At 46.4% G+C, this 24,824-nt stretch overlaps 2 protein-coding genes across 2 annotated transcripts in view; one reads left to right on the forward strand and one right to left on the reverse strand.

The window, feature by feature from the left end:
- T265_10357 (hypothetical protein) overlaps nt 1-2,780 on the forward strand; it is a gene marked incomplete at both ends in the record, with an annotated part of 11,462 nt that extends 8,682 nt beyond the window's left edge. Inside the window, one exon of the mRNA XM_009176703.1 lies at nt 2,604-2,780. Coding sequence (XP_009174967.1) covers nt 2,604-2,780 — 177 coding nt within the window. The remainder of the gene's footprint in view (nt 1-2,603) is intronic.
- Nucleotides 1-21,596, reverse strand: part of T265_10356 (hypothetical protein) — a gene marked incomplete at both ends in the record, with an annotated part of 32,605 nt that extends 11,009 nt beyond the window's left edge. Inside the window, 6 exons of the mRNA XM_009176702.1 lie at nt 282-527; nt 1,550-2,776; nt 4,409-4,435; nt 7,659-7,829; nt 9,359-9,645; nt 21,559-21,596. Of these exons, the coding sequence (XP_009174966.1) occupies nt 282-527; nt 1,550-2,776; nt 4,409-4,435; nt 7,659-7,829; nt 9,359-9,559 (1,872 nt within the window). The remainder of the gene's footprint in view (nt 1-281; nt 528-1,549; nt 2,777-4,408; nt 4,436-7,658; nt 7,830-9,358; nt 9,646-21,558) is intronic.
- Nucleotides 21,597-24,824: the final 3,228 nt, after the last annotated feature.

Here is a 24,824-nt window from a genome sequence, read left to right on the forward strand (position 1 = left end):
TTTCACCTGGACCCCTCTTACGGAAACTAGCGGCCACGCCACCCGAGGGAAGCTGACTGAGGTTGCATTACGCATGTGACTGTGTGGTTGTATGGCCTCAGTTGCGCTGAGTCCCACCAACCTGTGTCAGCAGAAACATAAGGCGCCAAGATCGATCGCCACTGGGCTAGCAGTCGGTCACACTGTGATATATGCAACAGACATTTCACTACGTGTTGCAAGGCAAAGGTAGCAAGAACGAGGTAACAAATCGATGGAAAAGTAGAAGACCAACTCCTTACCTGCCAACCGTAGAAATCTTCTTCCAACAAGAGATAAATGACCATATATAAATGACCGCGTTCTTTATCCAGCCGCTTCGCCTCTTCCAAGTTTTGTTCCTCTAGGAAGCGTTCTCGAAGACTTTCTGGAATGTCGTTCATGGAAACGGAGCAAAGGACATCATCACGTGCTGATTCGGCAATGTACACCAACATGTATGCGTTGGTGCACGGACGCATCTCGGGGTCTTCGGTTCCGCCGAAATTCTGGATGGATACGAAAAGGAAAATGGGCTTGCATATGGGACCTGTCACCAGCTTATTATAATGAATAGGACCAGTTGAAGAATCTTTGATGTCTTAATCGTCAGGTTATAACGTGGATGAAATAGAAAAAGAAATGAACAAAAATTACAGAACGGTGAATGCGTCTGAGAGCTTGAGATGTCGGATACATTCTCACAAACGGGCGTTCGAGTCTTGTTTAATTTGGCGACTAGGGGGTGATTCCCTAAACTCAAAACCAGACTAGAGAGGTAAGGCGGCTAGGTTTGCGGCGAATATTGACAAAAGCGATGGTGAAGAGTGAGCGATTATGGCCAGATGAGATATTTATTATCAAAGCCATTTCGAAACCGGTGAAGTATCAGAGTTTAGTTACTAAGTTCATTCTACGTCTCACTGCCCTACCACTGAACTTCACAGCTCGGAAGCGAGTGTAATTAATCAAACTTCAGTCAGTAGGTAGCAGGCTTCTCTATGGCTAACGGGAAATGAAACTGAATCCGTATCCATATCACCATCATTTTGACCGTCCTTCTTCCGTCCTGGAGAAAAACCGGATCAGTCACGAATTTAAAGCTTCTGTGACGCCATCTGCTCAATCGAGCCCTCATCAGCGAACCATCAATCAGCAACAACAAGGAATTCATTGAGTGGGCGTTTACGACGTCAAACTATTCACACAATAATTCAAGTATCCAGCGCGCAACCGTGGAGTGGTCGTAACGCACTCCACTCGCGTATGGATGGCCGGAGCTGGAAAACGGGTACAGTCAAGCCAACGATATGCTGTGCGTGTAGAAGCGAAATTTAGGTTCAGTTTCTTACCTTTTGGTGTGAGCCCATTAAATAAATCGCACCAAGGCAGGAGGACTGCCAAACATTTAACAAAACTCATGACTACCCACAATCAGCTAACAAGCGAACACACTGACAGTTATCAAATAAACTATCCGCTTTAAATTACTGGGGGGATAAAGTGTCTCCGGCCGTAAAGAAGTACTCACCATGTAGATAGCGTCGTGAGCGGAACAACGCGACACGACATCATCATCAAACTGATACCAGATGCCGTTACCTGCTGGATTGATGTAAACGACGTAATGACCACCATGGTTGTCACCAGAGTGCACGAGCACGGCGTGCAGAAAGTAGTTTGCGGGTGAATTAGGGTCTGGATGCAACAAAAACTTGTCGAGCTCTAGGTTGTAGACAAACTCAAATCGGTCGTTGATTTTCACATTTGTGTCCGCTACAAAGTCATATTGGAAGCGCATCAATTGCAAGTAGAGGACGGGTGGAAAACGAATAAACGTGACACCTTTCTCAGCTTCCTGAAGCCCATATTCACCGGCATCGTATTTGTTGTCCTGTGTCAGTGTCTCTTTAGCGACGTACTCCGTGAATGCATCATAAATAGTCCGATTCCCATTGACTTTGAGCTGAATGTCATAGAAGTTCTCCTCGCGTTTCGATTCATACCGAACGTTCAAGCACCGAATATATGAGAGCATTTTGCCGCAGAAGAGATTTGGGATAACATCTTCAACAGAGGTTCCTTTCATTTTGTTCTCCAGGTTGTCCAATAGTACCCGACAAAGTTCTTGAGCATCATGTTGCATGAAAGAATCCAGAGTTGCCCATCCAAAACTTCGTGTTAGTTTCTTTGTACCGACAGCTCGGTCGCTGAACTGGAGTTCGTAGAACACCCGTTGCAAAGCCAAAGGGACGCTGGTCTGAGCGTCATCACTCTCTGTGGGCATGAGGAATACGGCGCGACGAAGTTTGTTTGTGCAATACAGGGCTTGTAAGAGTGAATTCAGGTAACATGTAGCACCCTGATTTTTTAGACCGACAAACCCTGTGTGACGTTTAGAGTCCCAATCAGCTCCATGAGGGGCATCTGCTTTGACACGGACCTGTAGATGGATGTCGTCGTTGGGTCCAATAAAACCCCGCTCCGGATTGAAGAGCTCTTCATAAGAAATGAAGCTTTGGAATCCCCAGTCATTCTCCTTATGTGTAAAAGTGTGCTGTATTTTCATTTCCTTGTTTTTACAGTTTGGTCGTTGTGCCAGTAGCGTTAAGGTGGCTTTGGCTGAACAGCTCCAAGTTTGCGAATCACTGTCTGCATTGCACTGGATGAAGAATCCTAGAGAACTGGTCTCAGGAGGATGGAAGATAATCAGTATCTTCCAAGGAAGACAACGAATCATCGTACCACCTCCACATATCTGAAAGACAAAAGAATAATGGTCAGTGTGGACAAGATTAACCACATCGCATTTAGATTGGAATGTAAACAGGGAATAATTCGGTGTGGTAATTTTTGTGGTCGAAGCTTTCATCAAATGATCGGTTTCTGTTTGTGCAAACAGCTGCAGAATGAAACTCGCATGGACCAGCTGAACCCGGACTCAGGAAGAAAAGCAAGATCCCAGTAGGGTAACCACTACTTTTCACCCACTTCGTTTCATTCTTCTGTTGACAGCTAGTAGAGCCGGAACTCTAATAGACACCGGTCAATCACTAGTTTAAGGGTACATTCCCACAGTGGCTCTTGTATTCAACATGGTGATATTCTCTAGGAACCCAAAAACTGGAGCAAATATAGGAATACTGGAATACAGTCATAAGAGCATGTCCATATAAAGGTTAGACGTAGTTAAGCAAAATGCCTATTCTAACCGTTTGTTGTTATAACAGCAGTCTCATCATACGACAGGTAGCATCGAGTACGATCCATGGTCGACATTCTTAACACATTTAAGGTGCCTGTGGTTATTTTAAGTAACGCATTTTACTGGAAACTCCATGAACCGCCGAAATGTTACGAAGCCGTTGGTTAATAAAAGGTTCCCATGTGTGGAGATGAGTTCTAGCTTAGAACTTTAACGCCGTGTAACCTACGTGGAAGTATCAATAAGACGACAGCGAGATGATCCAGCCGACTAAGGGAGAGAGAGATATGTGCATCCGATCAGCTCACCACGATAACTTATTTCCGAATATTTGGTTTAGTTGGCGATATCTAACAGTCAACAAAATTCAAAACCAACGGAACATCACGCAAAACCCTAAACTTCTTGCTAATTATGAAGGGTAGAAATAAGCCATGATAAGGGAACCGCGGTAAAAAGCCAAAGCGGTTCACTCTTGTGCGTGTGTAGCTGTTTTCATCAACATTGGCTTGAATCCCTTCTACGATATAACAATGGGGCATCAGGAGGGACCGAGAAATCTAGTTTCGGTAATGTTCACTCGATGGCATCACGGAGAACATGATTACAAACCTACTGATGGCCCTAAAGGTACGACGACGAAGAAAAATCGGGAAGCAACACAGTTCGCAAGTAAGTTGCGGATGCATAGACTGCATCGCTGAATACATACTGATAAACACATTTGAAATGACGAGCAAAATTCTGCAGAGGCGTAACGACATTCGGAGTCACCCGGAGCGACAGCTGCGCAAGCAACGGTCAACGTGATTTCATTTTATTTGTATGCTACTAGTTTTTAGAAAGTAGCACAGCTTTGCAGGAAAAGGGGCGAGTTGGCATGGAGAATTTGATGTGTACCAGTGATTGTCTCAGCGCATGTCTGATTCTGACTGTCTGGGTAACGAGGCAGCAATATGATAGCACAAACTAATCTCCGGTGGTAGGTCGAGAACGCTATATGCCTATTCTTAGCTAGCCAAACAACTCACCGGGAAATACAAAGAAAAAACGTCACGAACGGAAACCAACAACCGAACGGTGAGCTTTTAGCATGCATGGATGGGCCAATACAATAGGAGACACACTATTAATGGTATCGTAGTAAAAAAAACAACAAAAATAAGTTCGGATATGACAACTTACTCTAGTATCACTCTTAAGGTGAGACATCTGAAGTGAGACAAGAGGGCAACAGGATGAACGAATGCATCAGTAACTGGCTGAGAGTGGGAGTAGAATTATTTGCAAGAAACGATGCTTTGCACAACATGCTTATAACATACGGATAGTAAAAATAGTCAATAAAGGAAAAATACCAGTGGGGTGCACCCGAACGTGACCTTCAGTGCCTTCGGTCAGAGTGTCTGTGACGAGAGGTACCGTTTCAAACACCACCTCCAATCATCGATGAAGATGCTGTGTGAAGGCATTGGACCCAGACGGGAAGGTAACTAGATCGCATGACTCCTGCACAACCAGCATATCCCTGTTGATTAGCGAAACGTTTAAGGAAGTTCCCTCAGATACAGTTTCATTGACACAAAGTGACCAGAGGGAAGTGGTGAGGTACGTGCTAAGGAAATCTTCCAAAAACACGAGACCAAAGCCACAATATATCCAAAGATGAGTTAACAGGGTCGCTCACTCGAACTCTCTCCAACAAGCTCGTACCTCTATCATGTGATGTCTACTTATTATTCACTGTGTTCCCTCTAAGAGAAGCTCAAGCTGAATTCATCTTACAAGACCGTCGCTTGTAATCTTACAAGAGGTGTTTAAGCCCTGGTCTGAAACTCACAACGTATGCCGTTCGCCGGCGGAAATATGGACCATTGGATAGCTAACATGAAAGGCAATGAAATGACAGTTGGTGGCCGACAAAACGACCGAAATAGTGTTATAACTGACTGGCAACGCTAGGTCCACTGTAACGAGGTTGACCTGCTGAGGTTATTGAGTTAACATAAGTTTGGCTAATGGAACAAGCATAACTTGGGGATCCGGTTATTAGTCACTGGTTGAAAAGTTTACTCACAATGGCAATGAATTCACCCTTCTCTCCATGACTAAATAATCAGGTAGCCAGACTCGGCCACTCTTCTTTCAACAAACACGCACAATGATTTACAACGCCAAACACTATCCGAGCAACATACCACCGCCACCAAAATTGCACCGATCAGTTAACTTCGAGGTTGTTACTACTCTTTGGAAGCCGTACGCTGCAGCCGAAGTCATAATCCCAGAACATAGTCTGATCTCTGTCAAGAATCCAACGGACGCATCAAATTATGTCTTCATCATGTCTCGCAACCTTACAACATAGCTCTCACTTTAGCTTGGTACACATAACATACTTTTTTGGCACAACTGATTCAAATGTGCAAACGTGATTCCGATACTAGCTCCATCAGGCACAGAGTTAACACAACTACCTAGGTATGTAAAATTCCCTACAACATCCAGTGCTTCTCCTTGAATTGTAAGGACCACGCTCAGAGACAGCACGTTCTGACGCATGCCGTTACACTTTGAACGTGCATTTCGAAAGATAGTTGGATGGTGGTCAGTTTATCTAACAGAGCTTATGCTTCGCCTGTCTTCAAAGAAGATAACGATTTCGTCTGCGGACTCCAGATCAACAAGGTTGTCGTCAATCCTAGGTGAACATGGGGGTTCTAAAAAACTTCCACTGTTTGTCTCAGTTCATCAACGACCAAGTTGAACAAGAATTGAGAGAATGGACATGTTTGTCGGACACTGCTTTTGTAGGGAACTAGAGAGATTCCCATAGGCTCCAATGTGAACATAAGGACTGGATTATGTTCAAAAATTTCTGAGACATCCTCTAGTGGTGACAGACCGTCCTGACCTGAAGCACGAAGACACGTGAGTAGGGATATAAATCCAGACATTGGAACACGAAGGGGCTCGATATTCGTAGAACACATCTGTCAAAGGTGGACAGCCCGGATAGCAACTAGCAGGTGACCAAGTGAATTGTTGTTCAAAGTATTCCACGAAACGATTCAAAAGTTATTGGATAGCAGGGAGCCACTGTAGTCCTTGGTGGTTTAATTAACAGGAGGCTAGTGAGAATGCGAAAAAAATTAGCAAGTGGAACAATCTGCGAACATTTCCACCATTTTTTCGCATCTTGCGTTCATTCGGCCGCTCGAATTCACCCTTATTCCAGGTCTGCGTGCACAGTCGCTTTTACCTGGTGTCGGTTGATGTGTTAGGTTAAGTTGTGGTTGCGACGAGAAGGAATCTGTTGTCGAGTTTCCAGCAAAGCCACGATCCTACCAGGATTCACTGCTTGGGAGGAGCCGGCTACGGTGTACCGCAGGTAGAGGTCGACGCACCACATCCAGCTTTGTATGCAACGCTTCATTGGTGACTAATACCCGAAAGCGTATCAGAAGGCAGGCCAACCCATGTGTGCGTCTTTTAAGTAGACCTGAAAAGCGTAGGAGAATCGGCAGTGAACAAATGCATGACCAGTGTCCATGTGGACATTCGGAAATGAGCGACAGACGGTCGCCACCGGTAACTCACGGAAATGTGGTCTATTGGGGTTTAACGCTGATTCGTCTGTAGGCACCACGCAACCAAGCGATTTTCGCTATTCCGGAAATTAGTACTGCAAAGGAACAGCCTGTGGTCGCCACACACCCGAAGCGGAAGAACAGGATTGAAAAGCGACCTATATCTCTCTTTGATTATCAAAGTTGACTTTCACAACAGACTTCGTAACTTCAGAGGTTTTGTACACAGCCGCTCTGGAACGATGACTTATCACTTGGCACGAAACGTCTTCTAGAGGCTTGATAATGCTTGCCAATTGGCTTTATGTCAAGCTGTAAGCTGAAATCGTTCCTCTCTGTGATTGAGAGCTCAATATGTGATGATTGCCATTGTGGAGTGACTACCTTATGCATTTCCACTGCTCTGGGACAATTCACCCGGAAAAAATTCCCTACAGGATTCGCTCGGAGTGACAAACTACTTGTTGCAGCTTCTCTAATCGGTATGTATGAAAACTTGAAGAAACCCCGGTTCCAAGTTACTAGACGTCCAAAACTGTAATGCCCCATGCCTATGGCCATAGACTGTCATAATGTCATTATTCAAGTTGGTGAAAGGAAACTAGCAGAAGAGTCAACGATATTGAATGGATTGGGCAACCTGCAAATGACACAAAAACTTCTATGGGAATATTAGAATAAGTGTAGCTCGGGTGCTTTAAGCAACAGCCAGCCGATCAATTACCACTTCTTTGGGAGATAGACCGGGAAGCAGAAACAAAACATGCTTGCAAATAGGAACCGTAGGTTAAGGAAAAGGTAAAACAAAAGCGCAAAGGAGGCCCAACAATCACATTTTAGCTTACCCTGTATCGGGAAACGTTCTCAAATCTTGCCTCAACCAGACCATTAGCACTGGCCTCATCATCATCGTCATAAGTTTCCATCATATCTCCAGTCTGTTCGCAGTAGGGGTCGGTTCGGTGTGGGTTATGCGTCCCCGTATTGACATTGAACCAGGCTCGGAAATGTTCGTCCTGAGGGCGAGGAAGGTAAAACTAGTTAGAGTTAGGAAATACATAGTGCTCGGATTTACAAAGAGCCCAGATGAGCACAGGAATTCGGAGGCATGGACCATGTACGACGATTGCACTGGCGTCAAACTTTCTAGCAATATTCGCACTTTACTTCGGATAAACAGATTACATGCCTGAGTACATCCTGGGTTCACTCACGAATCACCTACAGATCTTCAAGAGCTGTCTTTGGTGTTAAACCTGGAGTAAAAGCGATAAGTAAAGTAGGTAAGAAAAGGCATCAACGCATGCTTCTACAGCAGACAACACACGGAAACAACCGTCTCGAAACTGAACCCACTAGGATGACGTTCGTCGTACCTGCCAACACACGTCAGCCTGGGTGAAAATGACACATGTTATATGTAGTCAAAGCTACGGTCACCCAAACTAGTGAACAAAAATCCTATCAATTCGCTCAAAAAGAGCGAAAGAGTGTAATCAAAGCGTATGGAAATCGGATGATAAATGTATCACTAACGGGCCGGTGGATTTCACACGCGGCGCCCTGGAGGGATGCAAGACAGAAATACCACTTTTCGGACGTCTAAAGTTTATAAAATTAAATGGCAACGTTGCAAGTCCAGATAGACCTACAGACAAACAATTTTCAACAAATTACCATATGAATCGGAAGCTACGAACAGTATTCTTAAATTGAAAGCCCGAGTGCAAGTGCACTTGAAGCAGTCATTTCGAGGATCAAGAAATCCCCTACATCTTGTCAACCAATACTAGTGACAACTAAATGAAGTGTGCCCTTTAGCAGAACAGATAGAGCAATAAAATACGGTGCAGCAAGGACAATCGTTCAGACAATTTCGACGAGCTCGTTAGTGTCTAAAAAACGCCGATAGGGTTAGATTATGGACCAGGGATTCAAGCTTTCAAAGTGCATGACCACCACAAATCATTCAGGTAGGTCTCACCAATCCTGACTGAGAATAGTGCTTCCGGAAAAAGAAAGGGGTGAAAGCTCATGACCGCCGAATTTACTGGGACTATTGTCTGCACGTCCAGGATTGACGGTTGAATTTCGCACTCAACCAGACCATGGATTGCTTGCGATGAGGAGTAAAAACGATAGTATCGTCATTTTGGAATGTGAGGTGATCACTATTGGCACAAACGCGCAGGGTAAAGGTGAATCAGTGTGGCAGGTCGAGAAAAGCAACTATATCTACAAAAGTGTGAGCTTCATGTCATCTTGCAGCTCTGAAGAGTTGAGCAGGAGAACCAAAGCGCCACCTGCTAATATGGGCCGAAGCGCTATGTGAGTTGGCACCGCTTTCTTAGTTAAGAGCATTTAAGTTAGTCTGCACCCAAAAACATTAACCACGATAGACGTTAACAGCTACTGGTCGCAGCGTCATCATACTCCTAAATCACCCAATGAATGCTTGCTATGGTAGCTGATGTGAGTTGGAGGAAGATCATATACACCACCCCCGTGATAACGTTGAAAAATGGAAAGCTTCAGTGGTACTCACCTGACCGCGATGGCCGAGGTTAGGGGACCGCGTCGTATCTTGAGAATCATCAGTAACGGCATCCGGATTATGAGCTATATTCTCTACTTCCATAGTCTCCTCATCTCCAATAGTGTGTCTCGGGGTAGAATCGCGGTTCAATGGTGACATAGTTCGCTTGAGATCCGTCGGGCTTAGCTTCCCCGGCTTATGTTGCGACATTCGGGCAATGGTTACGGATGTACTGGAGAATTAGAAGGTCCGTTTCTCTCGATGCAATCAATTAACGGCTATTCGCATCCAGAGAGCTAAAATATAAAAGTGGAAAAGTTATATTCAGGAGTCCCTACAGAATGAGGTGTCAGCAAGAGGGACCTTTCGGATATAAGTGTTACTTTGTTGAGTAGGGGAGAAATTGGCAGACATCTGTGAACCATGAAAAACTAGGAAATTATATCCTAAAATTAAAAAAGAACTAATGTAAGGAAAGCGCACAAGATGAAAAAAGTAGTAAAAAATCGTGCTAAGCTAGCACTGGCCCACTGCGTTCAACTTCGTTCTTTTCTAAAAGGGATCATCATTATCAGCTGTAATAACCGCGTACTCGTCGTACAGTGGTTGCAGCTGCCGCAGTTTCGTTCACCGATGATTGGGGGTGGGGGGTTGTAAGTAGCTGCGCATTGCAGGGAACCATGTACGAAATACCTATCCACTTGTTTTGAAGATTGGAAATTTCAAGAGTGTGAGGAAATTAAAGTGATAAAAGTGCCGAGTTCTCACGGGGGGTTCAAGGTGTGAATCCACGCTTCTTCAGCCTGAGTAGGAACGCAAAGCATTCAGATAGATAACTGTGCAAACAAGGTTTAAGTGGATTGTTTGATCTCAAGCGATAGATCAAAAAGTCAAATAAAAACGTCTTGAATGGTTGGTTTTCGCTCCCAATCTTCTGTAGATGGTCGTCTGACCGTCCACCTGGGTTTCATTACCTTCTCAGGAGAGCGAAAAGTGTAGATCTTCAGACCACGGTACCTTGTTGCGTTGATAGTGATATCCCACACTGGATTTCTGTTGTTAACGAGGGGTGGTGTCGGTGTTCCGTTAAGGCCCACTAGGTTCATCCAGAGAATGTAGTGAAGTTCAATCTATCGCTTAAAACGACGATTTTGAGTGAATTGCCGTTCCGTTTTTTCCGCATTTCGTTGCGCTGGCGAGATACCTTAGTGAATAAAGCGCGAATTTACTGACCGGAAAGTCCATGGTTCGGACCCGACCTCTGCCTCTCAACTTCTTCTGTCTAGGCTTGGGCAACCTGGCAGTATCCCAGCCCTCGTGCTTACTTCTGGTGGCATGGTAGCTAGACATCGAGAGGGCGTTACAGCTGAACGAGTACTTGTCTCGTTTTGGTCGCTTGATCGAATCAGCAGACAAGGCCGTCGCCTGCAACTAATGGGGCGAGATGGCTCAGTGGTTCCAACGCGAATTTACTGACCGGAAGGTACGTGGTTCGAAACCGACCTCTGCCTCTCGACTTCCCCGTCTAGGCTTGGGCAACCTGGCAGTAACCCAGCCCTCTTGCTTCGATCTGGTGGCATGGCAGCTAGGCACCGAAAGGATGCTACAGCTGAACACTTTTTTGAGAGCATAACTTCTTCAACTTGCCTCCATTCAACCTCCAAGCAATCTTCGTCATGCGCATGACTGTTCGTTCCCAGTAGCTTTCTAGCCATAACAGTTCAATACCCCTGAGCTGCTGAAAATTGTCGAAATTGACGAATAGAGCTGTTCTCCATTGGTACGCATAATGCTGACGGGCACATTTGCGGCATCAAGATCAAGTTGCGTATCCTAGGAAGAACGGCTATCTTTAATTGAGGCTTTCCATCGATAACTGATAGCTACATAGTCCAACTCAGTCTATGACTGTCTTGTGGTTGATGGCCTCCAAGTAACTCGATGTGTTGGAAGTTCGTACTGGCCAGGAATAGACGAGGATCAGTATACGACCACAAGACCACTGGATGGCGGCGAGATCGCTATCCATGATTAATGCCAGGAAAGCCATACCAGCAGGCAACGAGTACGACGGCGCACGCAAATCCTTCAAACGCCAAATAGTGAAGAGTCTAAGGAAAGACCGAGAACTCTGGTGGACATGGAAAGCTCGGGAGATAGAGAAGGCTTTTGCTACGGGAAACGGCCGTGCCCAATATTAACTATACGATCAACTGTCCCTAGGAAAGCAACGGGCAGCGAAATGACAAGTGAAAAGGATGGTTCATTAATTCACTCGCAAAAAAAGTCGACTGGAAAGATGCACTGAAGAGCAGTTCAGCTGGCCTCGTGCAACACATCCTGTGGAGACAACGCATACGGGTGAATAGGATGTAAACCTTGATCGTCCGCCGGAAGAAATAAGGTACGAAATAGACGTACTGAAACGTGAGAAGGCACCAGGACCGAACGGTCTGTATCCAACCCTCTTCAAAGAAGGTGGAAAATCCCTGGTGACCCACCTGACAAAGCTTATTGGTGCTATATGGGACGAAGAGAAAGTGCCTGCAGAATGGGGCATGTCGATGGTTATCCCCATCTTCAATAAGGATACGCGGACGCTACGTGAAAACCACCGTGGCATCAGCCTGTTAGCTGTGGCATCGAAGGTGCTCTCTGGCCTTATCCTTCGAAGGTTGACTGAACACAGGGAGAGGCAGATCCGTGAAAACCAAGCTGGGTTCCGTCCTGCAAGAGGTTGCATCGATCATATCTTCACCCTCCGACAGATTCTGGAACAGCGACACTGCTTCCAGCAACCAACAATGGTTGTTTTTCTTGATCTGAAAGCTGCCTTTGACTCTGTGGACCGCCAAGCACTATGGCAGTGTCTGTGGAGCAAAGGTGTCCCCCATAAATTCTTGACCCTCATTAAGGCGCTGTACGCCAACTCCCGCGGCCGTGTAAAGGTCTACGGGAAGCTCTCTCCTGAGTTCACCACATCCAGTGGTGTCCGACAGGGCTGTCCTCTTTCACCTTTCCTCTTCAACTTCGTCATTGATACGATCATGGAAGACGCACTACCAGCCTCTAATGCTTCTGGGGTCGAAGTGCTCCCTGGGCCTTCGCTCACAGATATCGAGTACACAGACGACATAGCTCTTCTGGGATCTGATCCCGTGGTAATGCAAACAATATTAAATAATCTAAATAATTCTGCCTCGCGGTTCGGCATGCGCTTCACACCTGCAAAGTGTAAAGTGCTACTGCAAGACTGGGTGGGCTCGAACCCTAGCCCCATGCTTGCGGATTAACCGATTGAGGCAATAGACAAATTTGTTTACCTGGGCAGCTGTATCGGTCCCGGTGGTCTCCCGAAAGATGATATTTTCATCCGGATTGGGAAAGGCAGAGCAGCTTTTGTGAACCTGCGTCACCTGCGGCGTAGGCATTACATCAGCTTCTCTGTCAAGGATCGAGTTTACAATGCTGCGGTGCGCTCCATATTACTATATGGATCAGAAACCTGGCCGCTGCACACCGAGGACGTCAAAAGAATTCCAGTATTTGACCATCGATGCCTTCGGAGCATTGCCCCAATCTGGTGGGAACACCGGATCAGCAATGCTGAAGTACGTCGAATGGTATTCGGGAGAAATAACTCACCTTCGATAGATGAACTCATCACACTGTATAGGGTGTGCTGGCATGGCTACTTGCTGCGTATGCCAGTCGGCCGAATTCCTTGGAGGGTCCTTTTCGCACAACCACGTGAAGGGTGAAAGAGAGCCAGAAGCGGTCGAACAATGACTTGGTAGCGAAGTATAAAAGCCATTACCAGCAAACTCAGCTGCGCTGGTCACTTCCGCCTTCACGGATGGGGACCCGGGCCACATCAATGGTTATAGACACTGTCAGACATGTCCCAGTCGCGCCCTCAATGGCGCTCATGCATCATGCCTTTAATGCGTAGCTCCCTTCCTAACTCCCCCATTTAACAGTTCATTGACAGTGTTGCATTTACGCACCAATGCGCAGCTACCTATCCCACCCCCACCTTCCAGCCCCCGAATCATCGGTGAACGAAATTGTAGCAGCCACAACCATTATACGACAAGTACGCGGTTATTACAGCTGACAGTTATGATGATGATGATGACACGACCGAAATAGTCGCTCCCTATTATCCGTACACCGAGCATCTGCTCCAAATCTACCATCTAATCGTGCCTTTTCAGGGCTTGGTCATAAAGCTGGGATCCATTTCACCCATCAGGATTACTATATCCGTCCTGCTTGCTGACAGAAGCAGTTGAGATATGTCTCGATGAAATCCATCCTTCTGTCTCAGAACTGCAGTCTATCGATACGAATGCTGATACGGGACCATTTGCACCACATAAATTTAGCTTAACTGAGCTAGAAAACCGCACAGCGCGGCGACGATGGTTTAATGATGGGGCTGAGTGCAACTCCCGTAGGTACCACGAGTCATTTAGACAGAATCAGCAGACACCCACTGAAGAATGTCCAACACTAGAAGCTGCAGTGGTTAGACCATGCGTTGCGTATACCAACTCATCGTTTGCTGAACAGAATGCTGTTTTCCGTGCCCGATTCAGAGTGGCGCAGGTGAGGAGGCGGTCAACCTCTGACCTGGAAGAGGAGTTTGGAAGATATGGCGAAAAACTTGGGTAATGTCGGCGCGACTCACCTTCCAGAGTGGGAACCGCATGTTCCAAACTATGCCTCGCAGGAGACGCTGCAAGATATGGCTGTTAATCAATGTTCCTTCCCCAACCAAATCTATTCTTTTCACAATAAGGCTTTCAAATAAACCATGGTTGTACGGTAGCGAAGCATCAGTATTGAACACTGATGTCAAGCTGTCAACGATGAGGAGGAGGAGGAGTGGAATGCAGAATAGCTGAGGTCGTCCGAGGTGGGGTCTTGTATGCGTGCTTCGGAGATACAGCATACATCCACAGCTAGGGTAACAAGGTTTCAGCGAGTGATGCCTGTAGCCTAGTTTAGCATTGTATATGCACATTGAAGGCTCCAACGTGGATCAGATCTTTTGAGGTTAGCACGGGATTATTTCGGTTTGTTTTAATGTGCGAAAGTTTAGACACGGAATGGCTGCTAGGGAACTGGCAGATGGGTAGGGTGTGGGGGGAACTGCAAGGGCGAATGGTACTACCCGGTTCCCTAAGCCGAAGGTGTTTGATTGGGGTACCCCACCTTGAACCTCTGAACCAAAAGTTTTACCCACGAGTCAGTGGGAGGACGTAAGACTCTATTGGAGACCCTGCCCTTAGTCTCCGGCTCAAAAGTCTGGACCGCGAGGCAGCGGTTTAGGGTTTTCTTGACTCTTCCCGGAGCCAATGAACCAACAGTCTGGCGCATTTGGTTGTAGAGTGCTTCAATGAGGTGCGAAGGATGACCTTGAGCGGTTTAAGATCAACATTTACCTGGTCTACAACCAAGAGTGTCGACGCTCCCAGACACCCAACCCAGACCAGAGGCATTAAAAATTCTGTGTTCCCAGCAGACCCCAAACAGATACAGCAATAATAAAATGGCAAAATTCTTCAGTCTCTCTCGACGGCTAAGTTTATGACCCAACTAACAATGCGAAGCGCACCTCTGGCAGGTAAACTGATGTAACGCCTGCACCGCAGACGATGTAGGTTGACACAATGTGCCCCGGCCTTCCCGATCCAGATGAGAATATCGCCCCTAGCTGGACCAAACAGACCGACATAGCTATCCATTTGGATTAATCTGTTAACTCTTCCAGTCAGCTCATCCGCAAGCGTGAATTTCGAGTTTGACCCTACCCAGGCTTCAGCAACATTCTGCACTTTGCAGGTGTGAAGCACAGGTCAGACCGTAAGAAACAACCATTTAGGCCGTTCAGTATGTGCATTCTGATCGGGTTAGGTCCAAGGAGAGTCATGTTGTCTGCGTAAACCATGTCTGTGAGCAAACATCCTGCGAGCACTCCACACGTGGCGGAGGCTGGGAGCGAGTCTTCTATGAACACGTCAAAGAACAGATTAAACTGGGACAGAGAACAATAGTGTCTGACGCCCCCAAGTAGAGAACTCAGACGAGGGCCTACCGTAGACCTTCACGCGTCCACGATGGTTGGTGTACATTTCAAAGAGGAGACCTTCACTCCGGAGACGCTGCCATAGACTACGAACAGGCTCGGTTTATATTTTGCCATAGCTCATTAACGTGCGGATTGCCAATGTACTGGTTTACTTCAGACTATTTGAGCTAGTTCGGATGGATGCTGCTGAACCGTGGCAAACGCATGGCGGTGATGGTTTGACATGTTTCTAGCCAAATTGTGAAGGCCTGAGGAAAGGTGCATTGTCAGGCGTGCTTGCACTATGGCGTGACCGGAACCAATTTGTCCCATAGGAAGAGGCAATTTTGAAACAGTCCTCCGCTGGTAGTCCTCAAGCCATCACTTCACAAAAATCAGCCAAACGTGAAAAATCTGAATTTGTTCTAGGCGTTTTAAGATGTGTTTCGGATACACAGCACACGTCGACTTCAGAGTACAAGGTCCATGTGAGCATTGTCTGTTTGTCAATCCGAAAAAGTATGGACATCCGAAGCTATCATGTAAAGAGGATCACGTAAATTTATTAGTAGGAATCAGATAAGGCAAATCAGCCATATCGCTGGCAATCAAGTGACCTGGCGATGCTTGTTTATGGAGTGAGGAAGAGGCACGAAGGCTGGGACACTACCGGGTTGCCCAAGCCTAGACAGGAGCAGTAGAGATGCTGAATTCGGGTTCAAACCACGGGCCTTCCGGTTCGTAAGCTGGCGCCCTAACCATTGAGCTATCTCGACACGAGAGAAAATATAGTAGGAACGCCGATGAGTTTTGTAGGTAGATAATAGTTCAAGGTCGCCCAAGCCCAGTGTTAGGACGGTCAGGTCTTAACGAATAAATATACCCTGTAATATTTCACTGAGATTTTGTTTTCTCTATGTTGTAGCCAACTGAGCCTCAGCGCTCTTTCCTCCATTGGTTCATCTGCAATATTGCCTATCTTCATCTGATGTCCTTGTTTTCTTCCTTGAGGTTTTCCCACTCAAGTAACTAGACTATCAACGTGATAGAACAAATTCCATTAAGCTCCTAAATCACACAGCTAGCTCACAGACAAAACACACAGGAAATGGGTTTGACTAAGGCATCCCACCTCGATACTTTGATGCACGAACCCGACACCTAAGGTATTGGGAAGAGCTAGAGCTTTGTCCCAGAGCCCTCTTCCTGGCCACTTGTTGTGCATTTGCTCTGTTCCTCAAAGCATTCCATCGCTCGGTGGTAAACCGCTTTAACCCTCGTAGCTTGCAGTGTCAAAGTTATGTATGAAAAAAGCATAGCCTCTGGACTCTCGGTCATTTTAAGTTTAGCCTCATTGTTGCGGCGCTCCATTCCTCGCCAAACACAACACTCCTGTACCAAAAGTTCAGCCCTCAAGGGAGTGCATGGCTCAGTTGCCTAGCCCAGTCGGTTGCACGGGACTGAACAGCTCCGATGGCAAGGGAAACAAGGCACAGATGTCTCACTCATGGTGTCAATCCGCATACCAGATGCATTTGGGGTAATCAGGCTCGCACTGAATAGTTCACCAGCAGTCACGGACCAAAACTGCATGAACGGTGTGCGCCTGAGTATAACTTTCGAGCTCTCAACAATAATGTGATTCCTGCGTATGGTTGTAAATGGTTCATTCGCAGCATCTGTTTGCACCGTCCAGCTACATGGATGATCACCGTTGCGGCTGTGTCCGAGATAATTACCGCTCAAATTTCGCAGAATATTCACGGACTTCTGGAGCACATACTGCTGCCCAACCATGCTGAAAAGCACTAACAGAATCGAACCCACTCTTGAAGTCAAGTAACACCAAGATTGTAGAGCGCCCATAAACATGTCCCTGCTCCAACACTTGGAGTGTTAAGCTATGGTTCAAACGGCCCATTTCCTGATGAAATCCCGCTTACTGCTGTCGGTTACCGTCCTCACGCGCCTTCATAAGACAACGTATGCGATGCAGTCTGGTTACAGCAGGGATTAGCTAATTCTTATGTTGTCGTCACACTCACTCCGAGTACCCTTTCTGAAGACGGGCAACATTACCGACTCACACAAGTTGGTTGGAATATTCTCTTTCGCACCGATAAGGGTAAATAGGGTGGGCAAGTGCTGGCTGAGGACTTCACCTCTATATTTAAACAGACTAGGTAGGAGATACGTGAACAGGACCTCCAGTAAGAGCCAACATCACACTGTCCAAAGAGGATTTAAATAGATAGTCTTCTCAGTGGCCAGGCCAAGTGTGCGCACCTTGCGAAAACTGAAAAGCTCTATGAGGCTGCAACGAACAAAAGCGTGGTCAGCATCTACAGAGTCCGGAACGAGCGACAACCAGTAATCGACACACGCCAACTAAAGCACACAGACACTCGGAATGCGTTGGAGTTTAGCCTGCATACGTTAGATACCTGGTAATCAAGCGGATTCAATCGCTTCGAGAGTCAGTACTGCGTAGTCCGCGGTCAGCATGCAGGTGCAGCAGGTGTTCGCCGTTGTTCGATTCAAGTCCAAGACGATCACCCAATTGGGCTTTTGCAGTGCTAATTCTACCTACTTGTACATTTATACCCCTGACAACAACGACAATATCTGGGTTCTTAGCCCACCGTAACGAAGCGTCGTAAAAACTGTCCTTGAGTATCAAAGCCAGCCTGTTGAGGCGTAAGCAGATATGATGAACAGGCGCTTGTGGGATACCCCCACAGACGTTGCTGACCGAAGCGCACAGGGGCAACCGTCGACGGGCCAACCAGTTCGGTCGCCCAAAACAATGCTGACCCCAGAAGAATTAGCCGCAGAGGCTTCCGCATCAGTAGAGGTGGACAACCAGAAGCGAGAGGAATCCGAACGGGAGGTCAGTCTAACAGGCACACTTGGGTCTTGAATCCTGGTTTCAGGAGTACAGCACACATCAATAGAAAGCGTGTACAGCGCAAAAGGGCCAGCAGTCGTCCAGCTTGTTTCCAAGTTCCGTTATGTGAACTGAGTGGCGGGTTCGAATAATAATTTGCCCGTAGATACTGCAGCTAACGACAGTAGTTATGCTTCCAACAGCCTTCCTAGCTTCCTAGCCAAAATAAAGGTTTCGTGTGAGTTGACATCTGACTAACCGACTGACCACGTTATGCTCTGATACAGTACCGCACACCAAGAAGTGACAAGAACAGTTCACAATTCTGGTAGTTTCCGTATACACATTCGGCAGCAGCACGAGCAGAATAACTGGCGTCATGCGTAGTTGTGACCATATTGCCTCAGCAACGACGAAAGTCCTCCAGGGCCACTCGTAGTGCATTACGTAGTAAGCTCCAGTGAGTTTCAAATAAATCATGGTTGTACGGCAGCGAAGTATCAGTGTTGAACATAATTGTCATGTTGTCCACGATGACGACGATTATGATTTCTTTGATTTGTAGATCACGGCTTTTCCGTCAGCAAATATCGAAATTTCGCCTAGATTTACTGCACGAGAGCAGGACCTGAGTCAATGTGCGTGTTCCACAGTGTCCGGTAATCCAAAAGTGGAACTGGCAATGAGATCAATCTCGCTCCATTGCTGCACATTTGGAAGCGCCAGTTAGCTCAACTGCGCTTGCTGCGTCTCCGCCCAGTAACAATAATAATAATAATAATAATAATAATAATAATAATAATAATAATCGCTCAGCTGTAGCAACCCTTGACAACACAGTCGCTGTGCAACTTGAAGTACGAGGGTTGAGATACTACCAGGTTGCCCTAGCCTGAAGGAGCAGCCAAGATTCTGCGGTCACGTTCGAATTGGAAACTTCCCTGTTGGTAGCTTCGTACCTTAACCGCCGAGCTATCTCGGGCTATGGAAGTAACTGTTCAACCAGAGAAACAGCTGACGGTTGACGAGAAGTGGCAGAAGGCCCTCCCCGTTAACATCGGTCGTGTCCACCAAGACGTGCGTCCGACAAACTTAGGCGTCCGACCTGTGCTATTAAGTCTGTTTGGACCTCTTGCAGTGAACATGAGAGTGAGCAGATTTTCACATAAACCGCCTTCAGACAAACGGAGTCTATAATCGGGTCGTACATGAGTATATACTCAGAAAAAAAATATTACACTCTGGACTAGTGTGCCTTTATAGAGGTATGCATTCGTACAAATTCGGAGGTATATGAGTATCTATCTAATCGAACAAAGCCTACGTTCGCGAATTGAGGCCTATGCTAGTACGTTTGCAACCCACTGAAAGAGCTGTAAGTAGCAGCTTCAAGACAGTGATGCCAAAGGTCCACTTGCTTTACTTGAATCCCGCACTCCTGCTACAGTAATGTAGCAAACATTTATCGACAAAGTAGCTAAAGGACGTGCAAAGGTAGTTCCCTTATCAATTTGCCTAAGAATTCGCAAGTTGGCGGTTATGATAAGTGATGATGATGATTCTTCGGTTGTAATACCTTTTAGCGCATAGCTGTCCTGCACATCGAAGGATACATGAAGGCTGAGCTATCTTAGACAGAATAAACTGAGAGCTAAAGGTTGGAGTTGAATATAGATCACTAATATCACGAGGGCAAGATAGCTCAGCGGTTAGAGCTCGAATTTACGGACCGGAAGGAACCCGACCTCCGCATCTCGACTTTTGTCCAGACTTGGACAACGTGGCGGTATCCCAGCCCTCGTGCCTCCTTCGGGTTGCATGGCAGCTAGACACCTAAAGGATGTTACAACTGAATGATTGCTATTATCATGAATTTCACGCACTATTTATACTCACATACTTGAGCGCGCGAGTGTATAGGAAGATCTCCAAAAAGCTTCCCCGCAAGTAGTGGTGTCCGTAAGGGGTATCCACTCTAATTTCGTCACTGACGAAGACGTGAGGAAAGCACTAAGTATCCTGCTGCTAAGGCCTCTCCTCTTTCGCAGAGATTCTGGAACAGGCAGAAGACATTGTCCTCATTTCTGAGGAACCGGAAGCACAAACAATACTTGAAAAGCTAACCGGTCATCCAGTCCTTCGGTACGTGCCTCGGGCCCACAAATTGTGAAGTCGTGCGGCGAGACGTAGTCTTTGAATTCAAAGAGTGACCTCAGAAGTTTTGGAACGCATTATTTATCTCGGGAGTTTTATTATCCCTGACGATGGTGAGAGTTGAAGTCAACGGACGAGTCTCAAAATTTTGAGATGCTTTTATCAATTCGCACCACTTGTGGTAGTTATGTATACACATGTGGGCCTCAGAGGACTGTATAAAAAAGACGTATACATCAGACTGCAGTGCGGGCCGCATTGATATACGCATGCGAGACATGGCCACTTCGATCAAAGAACATATCTTTGACAACCGATGCCCCGAAACTATAGCTAAAGTCGGCTGGAGCCGACGGATTTGGAGTGGGGTGATCAGTGTACGGGGTTATGGTGGAACATATAATACTCATTCAAAGAATGCCTCCAGTGCTGCCATGAGATATTCATGACAAGCTACTGCCTACAGGGAGAATCGCTGTCTTCCGTGTCTTATTCGAAGTGGACCTCAGTTTACATAGCTGTTTGGAAGCGCCCAAACTGTTCGAACCTTCTGTTTCCTAGATATAGCAAAGAGGATATGGTGGAAATCCAACCTGGGTCTAAGAAATATGTGGACTCAAGGCGCTGCAACTGCTGTGAACACTTGCACCACCGGTGTTTGAGCACTATCAGAAGGGAAGGGAGTAGTGTGGCAATAATTCGGAAACTGGTGTAATGCCCTTCTCAGGGGCTGGTTACCGGGACAAATATCCAACAACCGACAGCATTGGTCATGGTCATAAAGTCCAGTGTTTCTACCCTACCCCGTCAACTTCTCGTGTAATTCCCGTTGACCTCTTGCACTCTCAGCATTGCCTTCTATGATGTAGATACCAACCGACCGTTGCAAATTCATCCACTGTCCGTTGGAGGATCTCTTCGACATCATCCTCCGATAGTATAATAAATTTCTCCATGCTAAAAAAACTATCGCGTGGCTTATTTTGGGGAAAATGGCTTCAGGGGAAATAAATTATATGTCAATTACAAAGGTGATCGTCTTCTGTGACAAACCGCTACGTCTTATTATCTGAAAAGCGCTTACATACTCACGCACAAGCAAAACGCCTCAGCAAGTTGAGCCACCCGCGCCTGAGATTGGTTACTTCAAACAAGAGGTCCAGGACGGCCGTTGAAGTTCTGTTGTTGTGTACGCGTGTTCAAAGTCAATGAAATGTACACTCGGACTCCACTTGACCTCGTACAGCTAGGCGAAAAATATATAGCAGCTGTGGCTCCCTCTGTTGTGCTGAGAACAGGGGATCACCACAAATTCTTGGGATGGTGGAATGAATCAAGCTGTTCGTCCACATTTCCTGATCGGTTCCACCCTTGGCATTTAACGGGTTTCGGTCGGCCTGAAAGACTCGACAAAGCTGAAGTTATCCTTTTCCGAATGCAGCGTTCGAAATTGTGTGAGCCGGCGTAGGGAGCGACCTGAAACAGCATCCAAATTAGTTTAGCTGGCTACTATATCTGGTAAAACAACCGGTGATTTCAGTTAAGTCTAGGCGCCAGGTCCTCAAAATATGATAGATGATGTATGAGTTAGCCTGATGCCTTAACCCCTAGGAAGGTTTCCCTATTTTGCAGTCGCCAATCAATACATCGAATGAATCCACTGGATTTGGAAGGATGCCCACTCAGGTCTATAGACAGGTATATAGAACCGTGGTTTCCAGGCCAGGTCTGCTCGGACCATTCAACCTCTTACATTCTCTGAAAAGCTGAAGAAAAATGAGGCCTAGCGCCACTTCTTGAGCTGAATAGTAGGTTCGTCATCACGAGGATCCGCGCAAAGCATCCAAAAGTGATTTGAAATGGGTCCTGGACGCATTGTGGTCAAATGTTGGATAAAAGGTGAAAGTTAGCGTCAGTCTTCCTCTGATGCAATGGTTTCAGGATCTCCAAACGTTTTTCATAAGCAAAAGACTTAAGGCCGCTGACCATCCTTGCGGCGGCTCGGTGGACACATGATTAGAGCTGCGTCGTTTTGCCTCTCCGTGCAGAAGAACCGGCTGGAGTTTTCGAAAGGCGGACTGATCCGGGCCTCGAAGTGTCTGTAAGTCCAAGCGGGTAATATGCAGACTTTTATCCGAGCCATTTTTTAAATAGAGTATATTTTGAGCCGCCTCAGGGCAGCCAGAGTCATTTTCGGTATCCTGTTACATAATATCCTCCGCTTCGTCCCTACCATTGACGTTATAAGCGCCTGATGGGCTCACTCCAAACAAAATTCAAAAAAATTTCCATCATTCAAAGGAGATGCTGCCAAGCTGACCATTGCTTGGTGGCGTTGACACCTGTTGAAAGCGCGATGGCGCCAAAAATACAAGGTTTTAGGTCGTCCACAAAAAGTAGACGTGTACTTGAGAGTGCATCCAGAACGGGGAGTGATACTGGGGAGGTGCTTTCAGGCATTCAATGCGGGGTGGTGAAGCAGAGAAGCCGGTGTGCCTTGCTTTCAACCAGAAAGTACGACTTAAAAGGCAAGCCTTAATAACGTAAGAGTTTTCCCCGAATCTCATGAGGCCTAATTTAAAAAGACGGTAAACTAGGTCGAATGCTTCTAGAGAATCAGAATACAGTGTTTGAAATGGGTCAGTTGTTCCTGGTTACCGATGAATACCAGCGTTTTTACCACGCGGGGGAGATTTGAAATATTCTCCTGTTACATTTCGACAACCGGTTATATTCTGTGTTTCGTCTCCAACGTCATTAATTCACGATCAGCCTTCTCACTGGAGGCTAATTTGGTCAAAGGTTGTTCGTGGTCCCGTCTCGCCAGCGTTGGATCGAGATGTGGCTCGGGCGGACTACCAGCCTGCATGGTGATCACCGTAAGTTCCACACATTATTCGTGGATTCTGCTTGTCGTCGCTCAAGGAGTCGCTGTTGTGTACACGGGTATAATAGCTCCTTGGAAGGGTAAGGTGATGGCAACGCACGAGTTGTGACACAAAATGTATAAAAAGTTATTGAATTTTTGCGGGAAGTAAAGGCACATAGAAATGGTTAAATTCAAACGAAAGGTTCAGAAGATTGGAACGAACATATCATGGAGGAAGCTGGGGTCACGTGGGGATCTTGCTCTTATTGCACTTATTGAAACGAGTGGGCGAGAAGGTACGGTCAACAGAAGGAAGAGAATAGTTGTAGATGTGCTATCAAACTGGGTTTGTCAGTGCCGTGCCATCGTTGGCCTGATATACGTCAACTTTCGGGCAACCACGTAACGGACGTCAAGTTCAAGGTCATTGGGCTGGAGCGTGTTATTCTTTGAGCAGCGGGAAACAAGGTAGAACGAAGCCGATGTAAGATAGCATGTTTTTGGACCACTAGATGATTCTGTGGTTGTAGATCATAGGTCGGGTGGAGTGGATGACAGCTAACCAGGCGGTCCATATCTGATATTGCCGAAGTTCAAAGCTTGGCAAGTTAAGGGATTGGAATGAGGTTAGTAAAGCATGATGATTTTCAGTAAGCATCAGATGGCGTAATGTGCATTCATATACATAGAAAGAAAAACTTGACGTGTTCCGCGATTAGGGTGATGGCAACAAACTATTACATGAGATAAGTTAGGAACTGGTTTGTACTTGGCAGGCTGGCGACCAAGGGTTGGGTTTGCTAACATACAATATTAAAGTACAAGTGATATAGTGCAAACCGATAGAAACAGACAGGGTGATGGTGTGGTTCGGAAAATCAAATGTATCATGGCTGATGGGGGCAAACTTCCGGGATGATCTGGTATCTATTACATGAGTTGTGCGGTACCAGGATAAAAAGAAAGTGCAAGAGAAATGATAATCAGTCCCTGAAGTACCGCTATCAGCTTCAAGTTGACAAGTGGCGCATGGCGAATAAAAAGCATTTGGGCACAAGCCTTATATGCTGATAGCGGAGTGTTAGGGACCTCTGTATACCTGTATTTCCCATTGTATATGTTCACTCCTGAGAGCAGTAGGTAAGTGCGTGTGTTTTGTTTGGCTGAAAAAGTGGGTTTTTATGTGGTACAACCCCAATTATGACAAGACCTCCGCACGTCGACGTAAGCCACAAGCATCTTAGAGTCTTCAGGCTATTCTAGCTGTTTTTCTACCAATTTCTTTTCTTCAACAGACGAGATGCCAGGTTTTCTCTCTTTTTTCATCTTCTGTAGCTAATAGCTTTGCCGGTTAAATGACACGACCGGGACGGGTTTGGCCCGGAAGCATGAGACAGAAACCAACGGTGCTCTTCTATTTAATTCCTGAATTAAATGTCATGCACAGAACCACCGGCGATGGACGATACACCCGTGCCACTAGATGGGT

The sequence above is a fragment of the Opisthorchis viverrini genome, assembly GCF_000715545.1.
Source record: "Opisthorchis viverrini unplaced genomic scaffold opera_v5_358, whole genome shotgun sequence".
NCBI classification, from domain to species: domain Eukaryota; kingdom Metazoa; phylum Platyhelminthes; class Trematoda; order Opisthorchiida; family Opisthorchiidae; genus Opisthorchis; species Opisthorchis viverrini.